Below are 19,842 nucleotides of genomic sequence, written 5' to 3' on the forward strand. Positions count from 1 at the left end.
CACGAGTGCTTTTGGAGTTTGGTCATGTGTAAATAAAATCCAGATAGCCGCCAAAACTTGATTGGATATGTAGAATCAATAATTCATTTATTGGTGTGCAGTGAAGTTTGCCTTGCATAAGTCTGGCATTTTAAAATGAACATACTTGTTATGCTCAAATGCCTGATACTAAAATAATTTGGAAATGACAGCTTACCTCACCCTATTAGTTCAACTGTGTCATCAGAATAGACAAGGACGCAATGTGACAGTTGAGTATTTGCACCAATGGTACCCTAGAGTATAAGACCTCAGAGCCAAACATCCCGAGGGCACAGCTGTCGAAATAGCACCTGGCAGCAGCACTGCAGGGATTTGTCTCTGTTTAGTGGGACTGAACAACCAACAGAAATGAAGTAGGAGAAACATGACAACATGAGAACATGAGACATCAGATTAGATTTGAATGTATATGTGTGCTTACTGTATCTGCCATTCTTTAAACGTTCATAAATTCATCCTGCACAGTCAGACGGTCAGGTTCAAGGTCATCTATGTATTTTGTCTGAATCACTGCCGACCTCAGGAGTTAACAACACAGCACCATGAGATATATTTTAGCTCAATATGCTTAGTTTGCACGGCCAGATTAACCTGATAATCCTGAGCAGCCGCTTTCCCTGCAAACATCTCTGCTATGTGCATTCAATATGTCGACAGTACTGTAGAAGACCCCTTTAATCAAAGATAACACAGTTCAGATGAGTGTTGAGAAATCTGATAGATACATATATTTTTATTTAATGCATCAAAATTACTATATGTAGTTTACATCTTTGTGTGATTTGTATGTTATAGACACGAATTATCTCACTGAGCATCCTAGTGTTTCTGCATACGTACTGTATATTTACATATAATTTTCTCTTGTGTGCATGTGTATCACGTATGTTGTTGATTATGCATTTCCAGTGGTGGAAAGTAATTAAGCACTCAAATACTGTGCTTAAGTACAATTTTGAGGTACTTGAATATTTCCATTCTATGCTACTTTTTACTTCCACTCTACTACATGTCAAAGGGAAATATTATACTTTCTACTTCACTACATTTATTTGACAGCTTTACTTACTACATATTTTTCAGATTCAGATTTGACACAATGGATAATATAACAAGCTTTTGAAATACAACATATTGTTAAAGATTAAACTAGTGGTTTCCAACCTTTTTGGCTATTGACGTCTTACAAAAAGCAGTGTGTAGTTGGGGTCACATTTCAGACGTCTATGAGTTGTTAACAGCTCCACCAAACTGATTTTTCCACTATTCCAAAAAAAGTCCAAAAACTGAAAACAGATTTGTGTATCACAACTTTGTTTTGACTTAAAAAGCAGTCATCACTTTATGTTGTGGTTGAGCCATGTAATTTCCAGTACAGAGGCCCCTATGATTTTGGTCATTTGATCCTTTTTTGGTCTACTTACAAAAACACAATCATTAGACTAGTGTTTTATCTATCTGCACGCATATTGCTTCTGGTGCTTGTGATTTAATCTGCAGGATTCCCCTGGGAAAGGCACAGCGCTCTGTAGCATTTTGAACATCAAAAGTATTGAAGGATAGGCTCACAATGTTTAAAGTCTGTCTTAAAACAACAGTCAGGTGCTCATATGAACACTGAAAGAGGTTTTCCTCACTGTAATCATTCCTCCTGTTCATACTGGCTATTAAAAGATCCCCTTCAAATGCACAAATTCAATGTAAGTAATGGGGGACAAAATTATCAGTCATTTTGCGCAAAAATGCATTTTAAAATTTATCTGAAGCTTATACGAGGCTACAGCAGTCCAACTTAAACATATCAAGAGGATATTTGCCGCATTTACAGTCTTTTTAGCATCAAATTCCCTCTTTGTGTTTTCCTGTTTAGCTGCGATGGAAGTATAGTAACAAAGAGGGATTTTGGCACTAAAAAGACTGAAACGTTATAAGATATCTACTTGATTTGACTAATATGGATGGCTGAAGCTTCATATTGGCTTCAGATAAATTTTTAAATAAATTTTTGCACAGAAGGAGGCTTGTGGATTTTCGCCCCCATCACTTACATTGTAAGTGCATCATGAAGGGATCTTCTAATGGTCAGTATGAAGAGGAGGAATGATTACAGCAAAAAAAAAAACAACAAAACCCCAAAACAAACAAACAAAGAAAACTGTATCAATGTTATTTTTGGCACCTGACTATTGTTTTAAGATAGTCTTAAAATTGTGAACCTGTCTTTTAAGTTTGACTGTGTCATCTCAGGTTTCTTTTTTGTCGCCTACCTCTGAATGTACCGAGTGGGCTTCCGTAGGTGTGTGAGCGGTTGCAGTGACGCAGAAGCGCTGAACGGGCAGAACACTTCTACTGTCAAGATGGCGACATCGGAGCCGGTAAGAGAAACGAGATAGCTGGAAAAACTCGACTAATGCTCATGGAAAGACAAGCTACATCGCCACTATATTTGGCGACGGTGTTATCTAATATTACTTGATCGAAACGGCACCGTTTATTTTGGGGGGAGTCGTTGTGTTTCGGCTCACAGATCGCGTGTTAGCTTTAGCATGCACAGCAGCAATGTGATGGACTGACTTTGTCAGTAGGGAGGGACTGACTGACTGTTCATTCAAACTCCAATCAATGATTTGTTTTAATCCGCTTCGGTATTAAAGTCAGTATCATACGTCGTTTTTCATCAACCGTCAGCACATTTTTAAAACAGTCACACTACGATATTATATATTAAATTGGTGACAATCTGGACACGTGTGTATGTCGCTCGCAGCTAGGCTAACACGTCAGCTAAAACTAAAGCTGGCGACCGTTAAATTATACAAACGTTTATTTATCTTCACCGACATGAAGCTCGCTGTTTTCTACGAGCTGTTGCGTGTAGCCAGCGATTAAAATAGTGCCAATCTAGAGCCAGACGCTGCTGTCAAATGTTAGAGTCAGCAGCCCACTTTAAAATTAATACTTGCATCGATAATGTGACGGTGTATCCACGTAAATGTTTTTTCCATACGATATTTAATCATGTGTGTGTGTGATAGTTTGGTTCCCCTTAAAAAATAAGTAACTGTGATGTGCTAATGCCTTACTGTATCAATCTGAGTCAGTAATTTAAGATTTAAAAAATTGTCTTTACTGAAATGAAGACTTTAAGATTTAGAGAAGACCTAATTTTTTGTTTTATTGTTTTTTAACTTTATTTAGAACAATACAATACACGTAGTAATTTTTTGTAGGAATATTGTTTATGCATTATGGATTATGTATTCCTCAAAAAAAGAAGCAGATTCAAAACAGCAAGGCCACATTGTCAATAAACAAAAATAGATACATAAATATACAGTAAAGTACATGTACACGATAAAAATACAATTAAATATCTTCTCCACACATATATTAAGACATACACAAATACTCAGCTTGGAACAGTAATGTGTGTCTGACATGATTTTTGCAGGAAAAAAAACCTTTAAATGACAACTCCTCCTTCTCCCTTATTAAAAATTTTCAGATTCTATGAATATGCAAATATTTGTAATTTCAAAAGATTAATAGCTGGACACATGATGGCTCCTAATTCACTGTGAAGTCCATTCTCAGTGTATGTGCGCTGGAGGCTTCAGGTTTCCACATCACGCGTGTGTAAGTTGAGGTCCACCTCTTAAAATTGGATTTTTAATGAGCACAGAGAAACTTTTCACTTTCAACAGATGTCAAACTCTGCACATTAGATTTCAATTTATAACTAAACGTACCCATTGTACCATAAATCATTTATATATTGAGACCCTGTCAACAAATTCACATAGATAATCCATGTGGTGGCAGAGGTAATTACATGAATAAGTAAAAACATTCAGTCTTGGTCAAAACACCTTAGCTTGCGAGGCAGCTGGTTTCAGAAGATCATGTAAGAATCCATTCTATCAGACTTCAAGTTATGCGCTTGTGTCCGAACCACCGGTGGTTCCGACCAATCAGCGTCCTATGAGGGTTTTCAAATGAATCCAGCTGCCTGGCAAGATAAAACGGTGATAGACAGATGGTTCATCCAATCGCCTGCCAAGTATGTTTTGAAAGTGCCTGCCTTTTTCCAAACAGTGCCCAAGGACGACTTCTAGATGGATCTGTGTAACAAACCATCTGGTGCGTCAGGTTACAAAACACCAGAAAATGTGACGTATTTTGGCAGATTTTTTTTGTATTGGCTTGTGTGTATCAGCCAATATTAGTAAAGAAGAGCAATAATTCATTTCTAAACCATGTTAGTGATGGTTTCGATTTCTTCCCTTTACATGAATGAAAGTGATATTTACCTATAAGTAGATAAGTAGACCTAATTTAAGGTGTGTCATAGTGATGGAGGAAACAAAGCTTTCTGAAGCACTGAATCAATAAGAAGCAATTGCATTGAAAATGGTTCACTGTTGCGAAGCATTTGATGCAGCCGAAATGGCCACATCTGCTGGGCAGCAATCAGTATTGCATCTGAATGGCTGAAATGGCTAAAAGTGAGACAGATGAAACAGTTAGTCAGATTATGAGTAGTTTTACTGCTTTCTTTATTGTTATTTTGTTCAATAAAGTCTAGATTATTAAAATGGAGCACTTTTAAACAGTGTCTACAGTTCTGTTTTTAAATACTTTGGAAGACTGAGACACTTGTCCCATAGCCAAAACCAGCACCACACCTCTCTGATACAAGGGTGATGTAACGAAGCCTTGTTTGGGGTGGTCATGTGAGATTTGGCGTGGTGAAACGAGGCATCAAAACATCTTGCCACGATACTTTTGCTTTGAAAGTCAATACAGTGTCGAGTAGTCTGTTTGGAGCGTAACATCACTAGTGTGTCGTGACATGACTGTAACCTTAACATCTCGCTTCATATCGTGAGTTTGGAGTTCTCATGGCAGTAGAGCTGCAATGATTAGTTGATTAATTGCTAAGTCGCCAACAATTAAATGAACCGCCACCTAGTTTGATAATTGATAATCATTTGGAGTCATTCTTTATGGAAAAAATGTCAAATTCTCTGGTTCTAGCTTCTCAAATATGAATATTTTCTGGTTTCTATGACAGTAAATGTAATATCTTTGAGTCGTGGACAGTTTTCTGGACAAAACGACATTTTAGGACGTCATTTTGGGCTTTGGGAAACTAGTCGACTTTTTCACAATTTTCTGACATTTCATAGACCAAACAACTAATTGATTCATCGAGAAAATAATTGACAGACTAATCGATAATGAAAATAATTGTTAGTTGCAGCCTTAATACAGAGCATTTACTATTACTAAGTCTACAATTTCAATGGCTTTTTAATTAAATGTCTTTTTTTAATTCAAAAATATGATATAAACATAAATATACTTATATATGATGTATTTTTGTGTCTCTCCTTTAGAAAGCACCTGAAACTGAAGACCAACAAACCGACAGCCAACAAGTTGTTGCGAATCCTGAACAGTATGTCAAACACCCCTTGCAAAACAGGTGAGAACAAGACAGCTGCTGTTTTTGATGTGGTATTGGAAATGAAAGGTGACTGTGTCTACATAGGCTGCGTCTGAAGTCACTCCCTCGTTCAATCATTCACTACTCTCTATATAAAGACACTCAATAATTATTCAATAGTGAGCAGTCATTAATCCTCATCGTCATTTTGCGTCACCACTGACAGCTGTACAGTCGTAGTGTATGTGCCGTGGACTGGACACTACTTTTTTCGTCCCATTGTGGAATTTTTGAGGGCACTAAATGGCCGACAGTAAATATAGTGCACTATATAGTAAGTGAATGATATTAATGGAAATTAACACAACACCAATTGGAATGCATGTAAACAGCATTTTCTGATGATCAAAACCTCTATAAGTTTATAGTTGGTGTATTCTCATTTTCTGAAAGTATTTACATTATTAAAGATCATTTTGTGGCATTTTGCAACAAAGATTATAATGCAGCACCTTGAATATATTTGCTCTACTGCTCTTAAAAAGGCTGTTTTTAGGTTTATATCTAATGCACAGAATGAAAAATTCTGCTCCCTACGGTGCATGTTAGTGTTGCAATTGTTGTTCAGTATTGTCCTCTCAGAAATGTTATCATAGTTCTGCGGTGGTGACGACCTATTCAGGAGCATTGTACAGTTGGTTTGGAAAATGCTGAATAGTTCACTTAGTAAGTCACTTCTAGGCCTTTCTGCTTGTTCAGCTCAGCCTCGGGGGTCAAGGTTGTCCCTGTCTGCTGCTCTGGCCCAGCCCATGTAATCCTGGCACTCTGGTTTTAAAGCGCTCAGATTTGATTTGAATATGCAGTACTGCAGTCGGGTAGTTTTATGATGCCTCCACGTAACACCCTTCATGGTGGACATCTGTTTTACTTCATCAACTCGATAAGGAAGTCTTGGCTTGTTAAATTAATTGGAATTTTGCAAGACTGCCATGTGGGGAAATATTATTTACAAAAATATGTTGTAACTTATCTTGTGTCACCGTCTAAAACTTTCTCTGCATTAGTTAGGAGTAACAGGCCTGTTCCTTAATTAATATAAAATCTTTTTCTCCTTTACCTCAAAGCAAGAATAAGATTTAGCCTAACTTGTAAGAGCTCAGGTTTAGTCAGTTGTCTGGACATGAGAAGTGACAGAATATACTAGACATTTAAATAATACGTGAAAATGAAACTTGAAACTGTTTTTATTTTTGTCAAGAGTTTGGTTATCACTCTGTTCTATGAAAGTAAATCCACAGATGGATTCGAACAGGCTGCTCAGCTCTGTTACCTCGCAGTAACATAAGTAGACAAGATGATCACACTCTCAAGCAAGTTTCAAGTCTTGCAATGTGATTTTCATTTGGTTCTGAAATAAAAATGAACAGCTTCTGGGAGATGGGAGCAATACATTTAATTTCTGAAAACCTGCACTATGCTGTGAAAAATGTTCAGCATACAGTCTACATGAGTGTAGTAAATGGACTGAAATGCGAGAGATAATAATGATTAAAGATGTTGTTAAAATGAGACTTTTAGAAGAGACTGCCACCATTCAGAATTTAGCATTAGCCTTCTTATGGTATTGAGAAGAATGTTGATTTGTACCCAAATATAGTTTTGTTAAAATAAACTAAAATATATTCAATGCAAATATACATATTAAGAGCTGCAATGATCAGTTGATTTATCGATCAGTCAATCGACAGAAAATTAATCAGCTATTTTGATAACTGAATAATCATTTTAGTAATTTTTTAAGCAAATATGCCAAATTTTGCTGGATTTAGCTTCTCAAATGTGATTTAATGCTTTTCTTTGTCATACATACTGAATACAAGGTTTTGGACTGTTTGGACAAAATAAGACATTTGAAGCATTTTCACTATTTTATGACATTTTATTGACACATCAATTAATCAAGAAAATAACTGGCTGATTAATTGATAATTAAAATAATTGTTGGTTGCAGCCCTACATATTTAAAGATGCATTCTATGTATAGATATAACTTCTATGACTGTAAATTGAATATATTTGGGTTGTGGACTGTTGATTGGAACAAAAGAAGACATTTGAGGATGTCATCTTGGGCTTTGGGAAACAGTTATCGACATATTTCACCATTTTCTGACATTTTACAGACCAAACGACTGATTGAGAAAATAATCAACAGATAAATCGACAATGAAAATAATAGTTGCAGCCCTAGTCCTTCGTTTTTAGATAAGACATGCTCCTCCTTGCATTCTTCATTTGTTAGATGTTGCTTAGCCTGCATTAAAAATGGAACCACTAGCAACACTGATAATCCTGGTTTAGTCTCTCCACTTGTGTTGACTTTATTTCAAAACAGGAGCCTGTAATTAACCCAGATAGCTACACCTTTGTTTGGCAATCCAATCTTCCACCTACGCCTGAGGAGAGGTGTTACCTGGATTAGGATTTGGAAGACGATTTCTTTATTTCTTTCAACCTTTATTTAAGATTCTCTGAGAAATCATTGAGGGTGACTCTAATTTGTCATTTAGCCAGATGCCAAGATAACCTACTTGTATTCTGTAACCCTTTCAATATTTGAACCATTGACAGTAGAGATATGATTATATTAATTATATTATATATAGATTATATGAAGTAGTCTATGTTTCTGGATCTTGAGAAAATGAATTTAATTTTATTTGCGTTAAGTATCAGTTTAAGATTAGTAAGATAATGTTGCAGTGCATGAATGGAGAGTTGCATTTTCTTGTCAGCTAATTGAACAGAATCAGCAGTACTGTGCAAAATAGTGTCGCCTGTGTAAAGATGAATGTGGCAACCATGCAGGGAAGAGAGAGTTTCAATGATATAAATGGTGAACAGGACAGGACCCAGAATGGATCCCTGTGGCACACCCGTTTTAACCGGCAGGGATCCAGACCGGGCTCCCCCCATCCTCACACACCGACGTCTGTCACATACGTTATTCTGAAACCAGCTGCAAGCATCCCTATCAAAGCCAGTAATGAGCAATCTTTCTATAAGTAGAGGCTGGTCAACTACATCAAATGGTTTTGCTAAATCCATGAATATAGCAGCACAATGAGAGACAGGATTTTGAAATCAGGTAATTGTTATTGAGATTGTTGCTATCTCCACCTTCGTGCATAGGGACCAGGCGGGCCAATTTCCAAACACTGGGAATTGTGCCTGATGAAATAGAAACATTGAATATATATGTGATGTGTTCCTTAATAAGAGGTGCAGATAATCTTAAGAAAACAGGATCCAAATGATCCTCACCGGCTGACTTCCTGATATCGATGGCCTGTAGTGCTTCCAGAACAAGATCAACAGGGAAAGGCTGAATGGAGAACTGGGACTATGGGCAGCTGTATTCACACAGGCATTAATTGTGAATGGGGTCCCTATAGGTCTATCCTCAAATAAATTGGCAGCGGCAGCAAAATGTTTATTATAAGCTGAACAGACATTTGGTCCTGACACTAAACAGTTGTCGAATTTGAGTTGACCAGCGTCATAGTTATTGACATGAGGAGCAGGGCCTTGATGAATCCATCACCGACTTGACGTACTGTTTGTTTACACGCCATGACAAGGCGTGTAAACAAACAGCATCACATGGCTAGGTTCACCAGAGAAGTCACGCCTGTACGTGTGTGTGTGCTGACTTGTCTCACCACCAGCGTGGTGTAATAATGTGTGTCAGTGGAGTAGCTGCATGACACTGGTACAGATTCATCCTCTGACTCAGCTTTGTTTAACACCAGTGTTTATGGCACATGGGTGGGGTTGATGGTTGCTTACAGTTGTGATCGGGGGAGAAGGGGAGCGTGGGGGGGGGTGGAGGGGGGGGGCACTGGGTTCAGCTGATGTCCTCTCATTGCCCTCATCCCTCCCCTGCTAGCCCCACCTCTCCTGGGAATAGATGAAAGAATAACATCACCCATCATAAACAAAGGCTGCATTTGTAGTGCTGATGATGGCCGGCTTTCTCTGTTCTCTTGCATTGATATACAGGCTTTTGTAACTAGCTGTTGTTTTCTGTTGTGAAATAGGGTGTATATCTGTGTTATTAGGCCTCTGGTTGAAGTTATTTTGTCGTTTTCATGTAAATACCTTCTTCTATATTTGCTCATTCTGCTTTAGATAGAAAATAAACATTCCTGGTTTAGTTTTTCTATCCAGGAAAAACAGCACAACATTTCTGTAAAATCAAGACACTTTTAAGTCTGTTTAGCTGATTTTGGTCAAGAAATACTTTGTGATTGTGATAAAGTTATTTTTCCCACAGTCCTCTGAAAACTGAATGTTTGGATTCTTGTGTTTTCCCCTCTCAGATGGGCCCTGTGGTATTTCAAAAACGACAAGAGCAAAAGCTGGACAGAGAACTTGCGTCTCATCTCCAAGTTTGACACAGTGGAAGACTTTTGGGCGTAAGTTTTCTCTACTAATCCGGTAACGTATTCATGATTGTGTAAAATTGAGGTTTAAATGCAGTTGTTTTTGGCTGGACCACAACAACGGGGCCAGCCCTGTAAACACCAAAGTCTCTGACTGACTGAGTGATGAGTCTCCTTGACCGAGTGTCATCACTTCCCGTATCTGTCATTTCAAATTAAAAGCCCTCTAGCTTTTCATACATGGTCTAGCCATATACTAGGTTTTGACTTAGCCTTGTTTCTTTCACTCAGTGATTAATGTGGAGACAAGTAGGGATATCCTGCAGAACGAAACATCCATATCACACAGGTTTAGATAAATTACCCTGTCATTTAGTTATTTCTAACACTGATGAAGACACAGAGCTTTACAATAGTGGTGTAGAGCTACATTACAATGACACAAGAGCATCATCATTTTTTCTTGGTTGTCTGCATCTGCATGTGTCTGAGATATTTTATTCTCAACTAGATATGATAAAGAATTATGCTGCTGATTTAACTCAGTTTGAAAACACTAAAGATACACAATATTTTAGTTAAAACATTAATACATATATACAATTTTATAGCTACTGTAACTGAAATATTAGCATGTCCCATGTAAGAAAAGCAACTTTTACAAAAAAAAACTGCACTTTTACACACGTGACATGTGAAACAGCAGAGCAGTTGTGCATGTGTGAAATGTGCTTAATGGAAAGTATATCATCAGTTTTAAATTAATGTAGCTGCAGTGAACCTCGAACTGTCACTGAAATAAAATGTTGTTGTTCTGATACTATTGTTCTTTGTTTCTTACAGATTATACAACCACATACAGCAACCAAGCAAACTTGGCTTCGGCTGTGATTATTGCTTATTTAAGGTAAGGCTTTAAAAAAACAACTTAAAATATCCAGTTGTTTCTGTTGAGATGTTTGTAGTTTGTAAAGCTAGTTGAACATCTCACTACATATTCATAGTAGTGCTGCAACTTCAAGAAACCATTACGTCACTTAATTTTCTCTCATTTAATGGAGTATTTGATTATTTTTTTCCACATTGTGTGTCAGGATGGGATCAAGCCGATGTGGGAAGATGACAGGAACAAACTGGGAGGTCGATGGCTGATGACCCTCACCAAACAACAGAGACACAATGACCTTGACCGTTACTGGATGGAGACAGTAAGACAACTGAAACAGCTGCGGAAACTCTTATAGATTAATTTAATTTCTCTGCTGATGGTTGTGATTCATGATCGTGTCATGTTTTGTGTATTTTGCAGCTGTTGTGTTTAGTCGGCGAGTCGTTCGACGAGGCAAGCGAAGACGTGTGCGGAGCTGTGGTCAACGTCAGACCTAAAGGCGACAAAATAGCCATTTGGACGAGCAACTGCCAAAACAGGGACGCCATCATGACGATAGGGTACGTTTTGTAAAGTCACAATGTTAACGGGGAAATAAGTGATCAGAGCAGCTCACCACTAGATGGTGACACTAAGGTAAACATCTGTCTTCACCCTAGTGTTCAATCCCCATCTCTTCTTTCCACAGGCAACTTTATAAAGAGCGTCTGAACATCCCCATCAAAGCCATGATCGGCTACCAGTCACATGACGACACGTCCAGCAAGAGCGGATCCACCACCAAGAACATGTACTCCGTTTGAAAAACTTCTCATTTCAACTTGCTGTAGATTTAAACAATTATTACAAACCCGCATCATCACATTAATAATTTTTTGAGTTGTCAACTACTGTAGTGTCCTTCCCTTTTTATTGAAACAAGACTTGTTCATAGTGTGTACAGTTGGAGCTTCCCCCCAACATGAAATCAGTGGAGTGATCTGTTATAAATAGGGAGGAGGCTGGAAAGGAGAAGAGCATTTGGTTGAAGATGTCAGATATGAGCAAGAGAACACAAATAATTTCCTTTTTTAGAGTTGAAGAGTTCTGTGATTAATACCAGTGACCTCCCCTAGCTTAGCTGAGAACAAGCTTTTTTTTCAGTAATTAATGGCTTGGAGTTGGAAAAAAAAAAATTCTTAACGATACAGCCTTGTGTTTTTCTCATGCTGAATTCTCACTCCTTACAACAACAACTACAAAAAAAAAGTGTTTCTCACCTCACAGGAAAAGACAGTAGGCAACTTACAGTTCACAGAACAAATTTTAAGGGCAATTTTAAACTTGATTTATCCAGAAGTGTTACGCATGAGTTGAACTTTCAGACACGCCTGCTTGAAGAATCTACAGTATCTTAAAGGTTTTGTAAAAGCTGTGGTCACACTCCAAAGTGTATTATTTGGATTTAAGGCCACTTATTGTTTCAGCCATGCTGGAATTATGGAATATTGCTTGTAGTACTTTTTTGAACTTTTCTTTCTTCCCCTTACATTTATTTATAATGTATGCATTGCAGTTGAACTACTTAGTTGAAAGACAACCATGAACTTGTGTTTTTTTTTTTTTTCAAATTGTTTTTCTTTTTTTTCCTTTTTGTTATTAAGGTAATAATGTGGACTACTGCATATAGATGACATTTTTTACAGTGTACCATACAGTAAAGATGCTGACAGAATTAGGTGTGCTTTTCACTGTTTTCTTCCTAACAAAAAACTGTAGATAACAACGCACTCCTCTCTCAGTTGATGCGAAGGAAAGATGATATTCATTGTGAAATGATTTTGCTCATAATGTATCTTTATTATCTGTTATTCCAGGATGTATATTACCTTCTTTCAAGTAAAGGTTAAGTGCTTTGCATTAAAACTACAACCATGTTGTCTTGTTTTGTGAGAAATTATGCTTTCACAGCATGAAGTGTAGCACTGAACTGTGGGAAATATAAGACTTAAAGGGCAGGTTCACAGTTTTTCCCAAGTTTGTCCTAAAACAACAGTCAGGTGTCAAAATGAAGATTGACACATTTTTCTTGCTGTAATCTTTCCTCCTGTTCATATTGTCCATTAAAAGATCCCTTCATAATGCACTCACAATGTAAGTGATAGGAGACAAAATCCACAGCGCTCCTTATGTGCAAACATATATTTAAGGGTTTACTTGAAGCTAATATAAAGCTTCTGCTCAACAAATCAGTCAAATTAAGTACATATCTTTCAAAGTTACTGTCTTTTTAGTGTCAAATTCTTTAAGATGTTTCCACTGCAGCTGAACAGGGAAACACTGTCCGTTGAGAGCCAAAGGGAATTTTTTTACAAAAAAGACTGGAAGATATCCCTTTTATTTGACAGATATTAAATTCAGATAAAGTTTTAAGTACATTTTGCTCAAAACAACTGGATTTTGTCCCCCATCACTTACATTAGAAGCTCAATTGGAGGTGATCTTGTAAACGTCAGTATGAACAGGAGGAATGATTACAAGTAAAACCTGTTTCAATGTTCATTTGGGCATCTGACTATTAAAAATTGTGAACCTATCCTTTAAAGGTGCTTTACAAAAGTTAAATACCATAAAAAAGAACCACTAGTTTGATTTGACACAACCATACACTGAAATACATTAAACAGACCACACCTAACATTTCTGTAATGGAAATGACACAACAGCCGCGGCATGAGAGGCTTCTGTTTATGTAACTTGGCCTGTTGACGTCTTCAGTATGTACTGTGAATCAACTGTTGGAACATTTTTTTGCTAAATAATTGTTAATAATCCAGTCAAACAGGATCTTGTAATTCCACAGAGGTTCAAGCTCTCTGAATGGGGTGTATAACTTGCTCCACCCTTCTGACGGAGCTACTACGTCAAATCTGCATTCAAGCTGAATAACAGGACTGCTCAGCTTGTATAGTCTTCATGATTTTATTAAAGTGCCAGAGCAATATACAAGTGCTTAGACCCAATAAAGAACCTTAATATTAAGCTCTCAATGAAATTTTAATAACTTTTTGGTCCTTAAGTGTCCTTGATGTGTGTAATTTATTATTTTTCTAAATTATACTCTATCTAGAGGATCTGGGAGTGTGGGGTGGGGAGGGAGGGAGTGGAGGGATTTACTATGTAAACTTATTCACTATGTGATTTGTACACATGTTAAAACTGGAAATGCCAATAGACAGACACATAATAGGACTATTATGTAACCAACAAAAAGAGCATTGCACAAAAATCTAATTAGCACAAAGTACAGAGAAACGTATGATACCTGAGATTAATTGTTCTTGTTCTGTTGGCAGCATCACTGATGTGTTTTGTTCATATGCTGTAGGTTTTTTTTTTTTCAATAAATAAGGAATGTTTTATCTAAGGAACGGAAACACCCAGTAAAGAAAATAACACAGTTTTAGGCAACAGTATCAAAAGGGTGAAATAAAAGTGGTCATAATCCATTAGTGGATATCAATGATCCATCCCAGCAGAAGAGTCAATTACTGGTCTTCGAGCCACGGTCCAGCCACTGTCCTTACAGATGTATTACTCAGTCCCTCTTCGCTTTCCTCCAGCTGGACCGTGGCAGCCTGATATCACGACATCTGTATCATCAGAGGCTTTTCTTCGTCTCTTTTGCTCAGCAGATTTGAAAGCATGAAGGACGAGAAGAAGCTGAACTCCACAACATAGCTGAGCTCAAACAGCTCCAGGTTGACGCTGAGCATCCACTCGAATATGGCAGACAAATGGATATAAAAGTATTCGTCCTGGGCAAATAAAATAGTATCTGAAGGGTTTCGAGTTAAGGATGTATGGAACAGTTAGTGGCTGGTCTGCAGATCGCCCACAGTACAGCAGTTACATGTCTCACTGGTGAAAAATCACCTCTGAGAATTTCTCCTGAACAGCTTAAAGACTTCAATGACGACAAAACTGAAATGTATCAAGGCACAAAATATACTTTTAGTGCTCAGTCAAAAACAACTGGAGCCTTTGATGTAGTACTTTTAGAAATACCATAACTCTCTGAGAAACTTCATGGATACACTTTTTACACAGATTTCTATTTAGAAATAGTTATTTCTTCTAAATGATTAGTCAACTTTAGCAAAATGTATAACCTTCATCAAGGCACATATGGCACATATATATGATGAAATCTGTGTGATGGATCCTGGAGTACAGTACCTCATGTTCTTGCACACACAGGCTAGTGTGTATATATATATATGCACACGTGAATAATGTACTCAATTTTGATTAGGGCAGCTTCTAACCGGAGGTTTAGAGGTTTAGTCATCAAACTTGGAGGTGTGCATCATCAACGAGTGTCAAGGTACCTTTGAGCTTGACATTAAACCCTGAATTACTACAGTGAAGCTTCTAGATGGAAGATGGTGCATATTAAATTTGACAGTGGGTGTTATTGGGAAACAATGGTTAAAGATTGATAGAGAAAAAAAAGCCATCACTTCTATTAATGTAGTGTAGCTGCTTCTGTTGTGGCCATTCCCACTTTGTAAACAGAGCAGCGGACCGGATCCGATTATGGCACAGAGGGAGAACAGCTGGAGAGTTACTCAAGCATTACAGCTGAAGTCAATTGCTGAAATGTCCTGATTCAAGCCACATCAAAGCAACCATAGTTTAGTGTTGTGCTACTTACTATACCAACCGCAACTCACTGCACGCCTGTGGTCATAATTTATGGGGGGTTTTGTGGAATGCTTACCGCACAAAATGACAAGTAATTTAGATTAATAAAAGGATACAGCAGATGGTGACGATGGTTTGAAGCGTAGTGGAGACGATGCGCAAAGGGTAGAGAACCCTCTCATATCCCGTCAGCACACACTTCCTGGTCAGATCAGTGAGCAGGACAGTGTAGAAGCAGATGCACAGGAAACTGATGGCAGCTCCAAGGTAGTGCAGCAGTGACAGGTAATGTGGCTGTGGAGGACAGGAAGTAAAGTCAATAGACAGACAGATTTTGAAAATCAGAGGAGGGATTGATATATAGATTGCTATCTGTGTGTCCACACAGGAGTTTCCTGTTATTGCTCTATGTTATTAATGGTTTTATGTTTGTTTATGACATAAAAAACAAACCTGTAGCTGTCATCTACAGTAAAGATGTATTGAGATAAAGAGTGTAAAGAGTGCAGTTTAACGTCTCATCTAATTACGAGAACTACTTCCTGCTATTACTCATATGTGTTCAAATGTTTGTGTTTGTTGTGATATTGGAATTTACCAGGAAATCCTTTCATTGCAAGTGGTTCCCTTCCACTCCAGTTTAACTAAATAGGACGTCTGGTTTTAATGGTGCAGTAATATCATTACATTAAAATATAATATTTTAATTTGGTTTATAGTGCAGATAACAGCTGTTTAACTGGTGTTTAGTAAAAGAAAATTAAATTGTGCTCTCTCTCATTGTGGATATTGTGTTAATGGACTTGTTCATTACAATGTTCTTACTCAGATAAATATGGTACAATTTATATAAAACTAAACCAAGGCTTTGCCGACTTTTCTTGTGCTGTAAATAAATCATTACAGAAGACACAAAACAAACAGTCACCTACCTTTATTTGCTCTTTCTGCACAGGTGCAAATAGAGGCTGTTAAACTTTATTGTTAACATTGTATGATGATGTCTTGTCAGATTTGACTGTTTTGTGGGATGTATTTTTCATATTGGATGAAAATGATAATTTAAAACGTATCCACACATATTCAGCAGCAGATACTTACGTTGCAGTTTCCAGCTGCGAACGCCCCGAGTGCTGCCACCACACCAAAGGCCATCGCAATCCTGCTCAGCATGGAATGACATCCATGTTTCTCCATGATATGGGCATGGTGGAATATGCAGAACAGCAGAACTAAAGAGGAGATCACAGTTGGTTAACACATATCACTTGTATTATTTACTGTATAATGTGTCTCGAGCAGGTAAACTCACACAGAAAGGATCCAGCGTTGATTGTGGCTGTAAAAAGTGAATTTTCTGGCGCTCTGGTTCCACTTGAGCTAGAATCATAAATTTGTTCAGTTAATTATTGGCAATGTCTCATAAGGAAGGAAACATTAAAGATGGAATTAAGTGAACTGTATTTTTACCTTATGGTGGGAACGTGGCAACAGTCAGTGGACAGATTCCCACTGCAGAAGTTGTTACCCCCCCTGAAGACAAATCAGTGAGGTTTTAGAGAATCGAACATTATTCAAATGTTCGTCAAATGTTCAAATTTATGACTATCTACAGTAATGAGACTCAACTCACCAGTCACTGAGGGAGCACACATGATTGTTGTAGAAGGCCAGGCCATATCTATAAACGTAAGACAAAAACATGTCAGATGATGCCAGAATTTTGACAGGAATTTCAGCATTTGGTAGTTTTTGTTACGTTGTAATACAGCCTCTAGAAAGAGCATATTCCTTTTTTTTTGAGAAAAAGGTGAATATTTTTACTGAATCAATTTTAAGGATTTCTGGGGTATGAAACCATCGGGAGCAGTGAATAAACACCAATATTTTTAACACTGAAAAGAAAAAAAACACTTGACCATAGTCTGAAACCACCTGTAATGACAAAAAAAGTACTCTGAACAACTTAATTATTCATCAATATTTATAAATAAATAAGATATTCAGTCAAATACTAAATAGATGTGGGTGGCAAAGCAAGAATGAACAAATAGGACTGATGTAGAAAGGAAAAACATCACTGTGTGGGTGGCAGCCAGTAACTAACAAAGCTTAATAATTATCAACATGCACTTTGATTTACAGGCATGCTTGCGGGTATTGTCTGTTGAGATATCTTGATGGTCCTGTCTGCACACCTTGCAAGACAAAACTAGCTTGATCACATATTTCAAGGCTGTCATAATACTTGTACTGTACCTTTAGTACAGCACAACTTTTCTCATGCTTTATCTCTTTATGTATAGTCTATGGTTGAAATGCACATAAAAGATATGTTATCATATCTACCAAAACAATGTAATATTATCAGATCACTCCCTGTTTGAGGTCCAAGTGTGATCAGTATAACTACTTAATGTCCTTAGCCAGAATGTACGGTGTCAAACACAAATCTTGACAATCATAATGTAGTTCAGATGGGTCACTGTCAATATTGCCTGTCAGAAGTCACATTGTCATGAAACCTTACAAACACACATCAGCTTTCAATTAAACGCTTTAAGATGTGAAGAATACAGATGAACATTTGTATTTACTGGCCCATTAAGAATATTCAGGAGGTCTCAAATTATTACTTTTAATTACTCACTTTTAATTAATTACTCTTGCATGAAAGCACACAGAGGCAGAATAAAAGTTGCATTTGTAAAACAAAATGTTGTAATAGATTCACCGGTGTGTAAAGACAAATGAGAAGGTGTGAATTTGTGGTAAACTTACACACTCCATGTTCCGATGAAGGACACCAGGGAGAGGGAGATGGGAAAGATAATCCAGAGCAACATGTCTAAGCGAGAAAGAAGAATAGCAGCAAACTTTAAAACAAGGAGTCCTTAAGGTGTCTTGAAAACACTCAAAGGGAAACCTCTTCAGGGGTTTGCAGATTCCTCATCGAGTCAGTCTCATAATTTCATAGCAGGATAAGTACAAGACTTAAAAAAAAAAGGAAAAAAAGTCCAACCCCTATAGGATGTAACCGTAGTTGAGGCTCCTCAAGGAAACAATGTTGCACTGTTGTAGTAAGTTATGGTTTCCCACCATCCAGATTACAGCCCGGCTTTTATGAGAGAGTTTCTCTTACTGTGCCACTCCTTTTGAGCACCACCTTGCCCTGTCTGAACAAATGTTGGGAAACATGGGGTGGGCCTTATTGGCGCTGTCACGTTGCATGTTTTATTTTCAAATAGACTCACCTATATGCTCCATCTTAAGCCAGTTACTACTACAGCTACAGGAGTATATGATCCACTACTAGTCACTTTGGCTTTGAAATATGGAGTCTCCCTGCAGAAAACCTGTATGTATATGTACACTAATACTTTAGGTAAATGTCAGGTTGGAGAACTAAAACAATAGGACTATTATGTAAGAAATTCTTTGAATACTTGTAATGACTTGTAATGCTTTGTTTTCCCCTGTCATACAGTGCTGGAAAGTACCTGACCACATTTACTCAAGTACAATTTTGAAGTAATTATACTGAACTTGAGTATTTCCATTTTCATGCCACTTTAAACTTCTACTCAACTCCATTTCAGAGGTAAATATTGTGCATTTTATTCCAATACATTCATTTTTCAGCTATAGTTACCAGTTACTTTCAAGATTAAGAAACATATTACTCTAGGAACATATGATGTAGTGACATTTTAATCAACCGATCATTGTAATTGAGTATTTTTACACTGTGGTAGCCTACTACTACTTGAGTACTACTACTACCTTACTTAAATAAATGTAGTTTCTGAATTCTGTCTCAAGTGTAGTTATTGTGAAAAAACTTCATACTCTAATATTTCATGTTTTCATATATATATATATATGACTTAATTTATTACTTAAATTGAAATTTTACCACCTTGTTGTGCTGCTATCATGATAAACGCAGCTGCTTATGACCACGATGTATTAGTATTATTACTGTATCTTTTTTGTTTGATTTTCTACCGATAAATTAACTTCATTGTTGCGATGAGAAAACACACTAAAGAGAAGTCTATATCAATCAACCCTCTAATCAGGATTTCGCGCTGTCCACCACACGAAGCGTCTTGTTTAGGTGGTAACCTTAGATTTGCGAAAGATCTCGCGAGAGAGATCATTTTAACCAAAACCATCATATTTCCTTAACCCTAACCAAGTGTTTTTTGTACCTAAACCTAACCAGACATTAATCACTGCGTTGTCACATCATAAAACAGAATTATTTTTGTACAATGATAAATAACGCGTACAATGAAAGAACAACGCGTATAAATCTCGCGAGAGTT

General features: G+C 37.2%; 2 protein-coding genes across 2 annotated transcripts; one reads left to right on the top strand and one right to left on the bottom strand.

Moving 5' to 3' along the window:
• The first annotated feature begins 2,326 nt into the window (after positions 1-2,326).
• eif4e1c (eukaryotic translation initiation factor 4E family member 1c) lies at positions 2,327-12,736 on the top strand. The gene is made up of 7 exons (XM_044373559.1): positions 2,327-2,417; positions 5,442-5,530; positions 9,874-9,969; positions 10,780-10,843; positions 11,031-11,144; positions 11,246-11,385; positions 11,514-12,736. Exons 1-7 carry the CDS (start codon positions 2,400-2,402, stop codon positions 11,626-11,628), a joined length of 636 nt encoding a protein of 211 aa, XP_044229494.1. The 5' UTR covers positions 2,327-2,399; the 3' UTR covers positions 11,629-12,736.
• A 478-nt stretch (positions 12,737-13,214) lies between these two features.
• Positions 13,215-19,806, bottom strand: si:dkey-228d14.5 (uncharacterized protein LOC796266 homolog). The gene is made up of 8 exons (XM_044372080.1): positions 19,431-19,806; positions 18,293-18,359; positions 17,145-17,192; positions 16,982-17,044; positions 16,824-16,891; positions 16,613-16,743; positions 15,628-15,805; positions 13,215-14,642 (listed from the first exon to the last, which is right to left on the bottom strand). Exons 1-8 carry the CDS (start codon positions 19,447-19,449, stop codon positions 14,449-14,451), a joined length of 768 nt encoding a protein of 255 aa, XP_044228015.1. The 5' UTR covers positions 19,450-19,806; the 3' UTR covers positions 13,215-14,448.
• Between the last annotated feature and the right edge of the window lie 36 nt (positions 19,807-19,842).

Source organism: Thunnus albacares, chromosome 14 (genome assembly GCF_914725855.1).
Source record: "Thunnus albacares chromosome 14, fThuAlb1.1, whole genome shotgun sequence".
Taxonomy (NCBI): Eukaryota; Metazoa; Chordata; class Actinopteri; order Scombriformes; family Scombridae; genus Thunnus; species Thunnus albacares.

Bases quoted from the DNA above. Each gene is read 5' to 3' on its own strand.
- si:dkey-228d14.5 (XM_044372080.1), bottom strand. The intron at 16,744-16,823 runs GTGAGTTTACCT...TCTCCTCTTTAG, and splicing joins CAACGCTGGATCCTTTCTGT to TTCTGCTGTTCTGCATATTC. The intron at 14,643-15,627 runs GTATCCTTTTAT...GAAACCCTTCAG, and splicing joins AACCATCGTCACCATCTGCT to ATACTATTTTATTTGCCCAG.
- eif4e1c (XM_044373559.1), top strand. The intron at 5,531-9,873 runs GTGAGAACAAGA...TTCCCCTCTCAG, and splicing joins AAACACCCCTTGCAAAACAG to ATGGGCCCTGTGGTATTTCA. The intron at 9,970-10,779 runs GTAAGTTTTCTC...TGTTTCTTACAG, and splicing joins ACAGTGGAAGACTTTTGGGC to ATTATACAACCACATACAGC.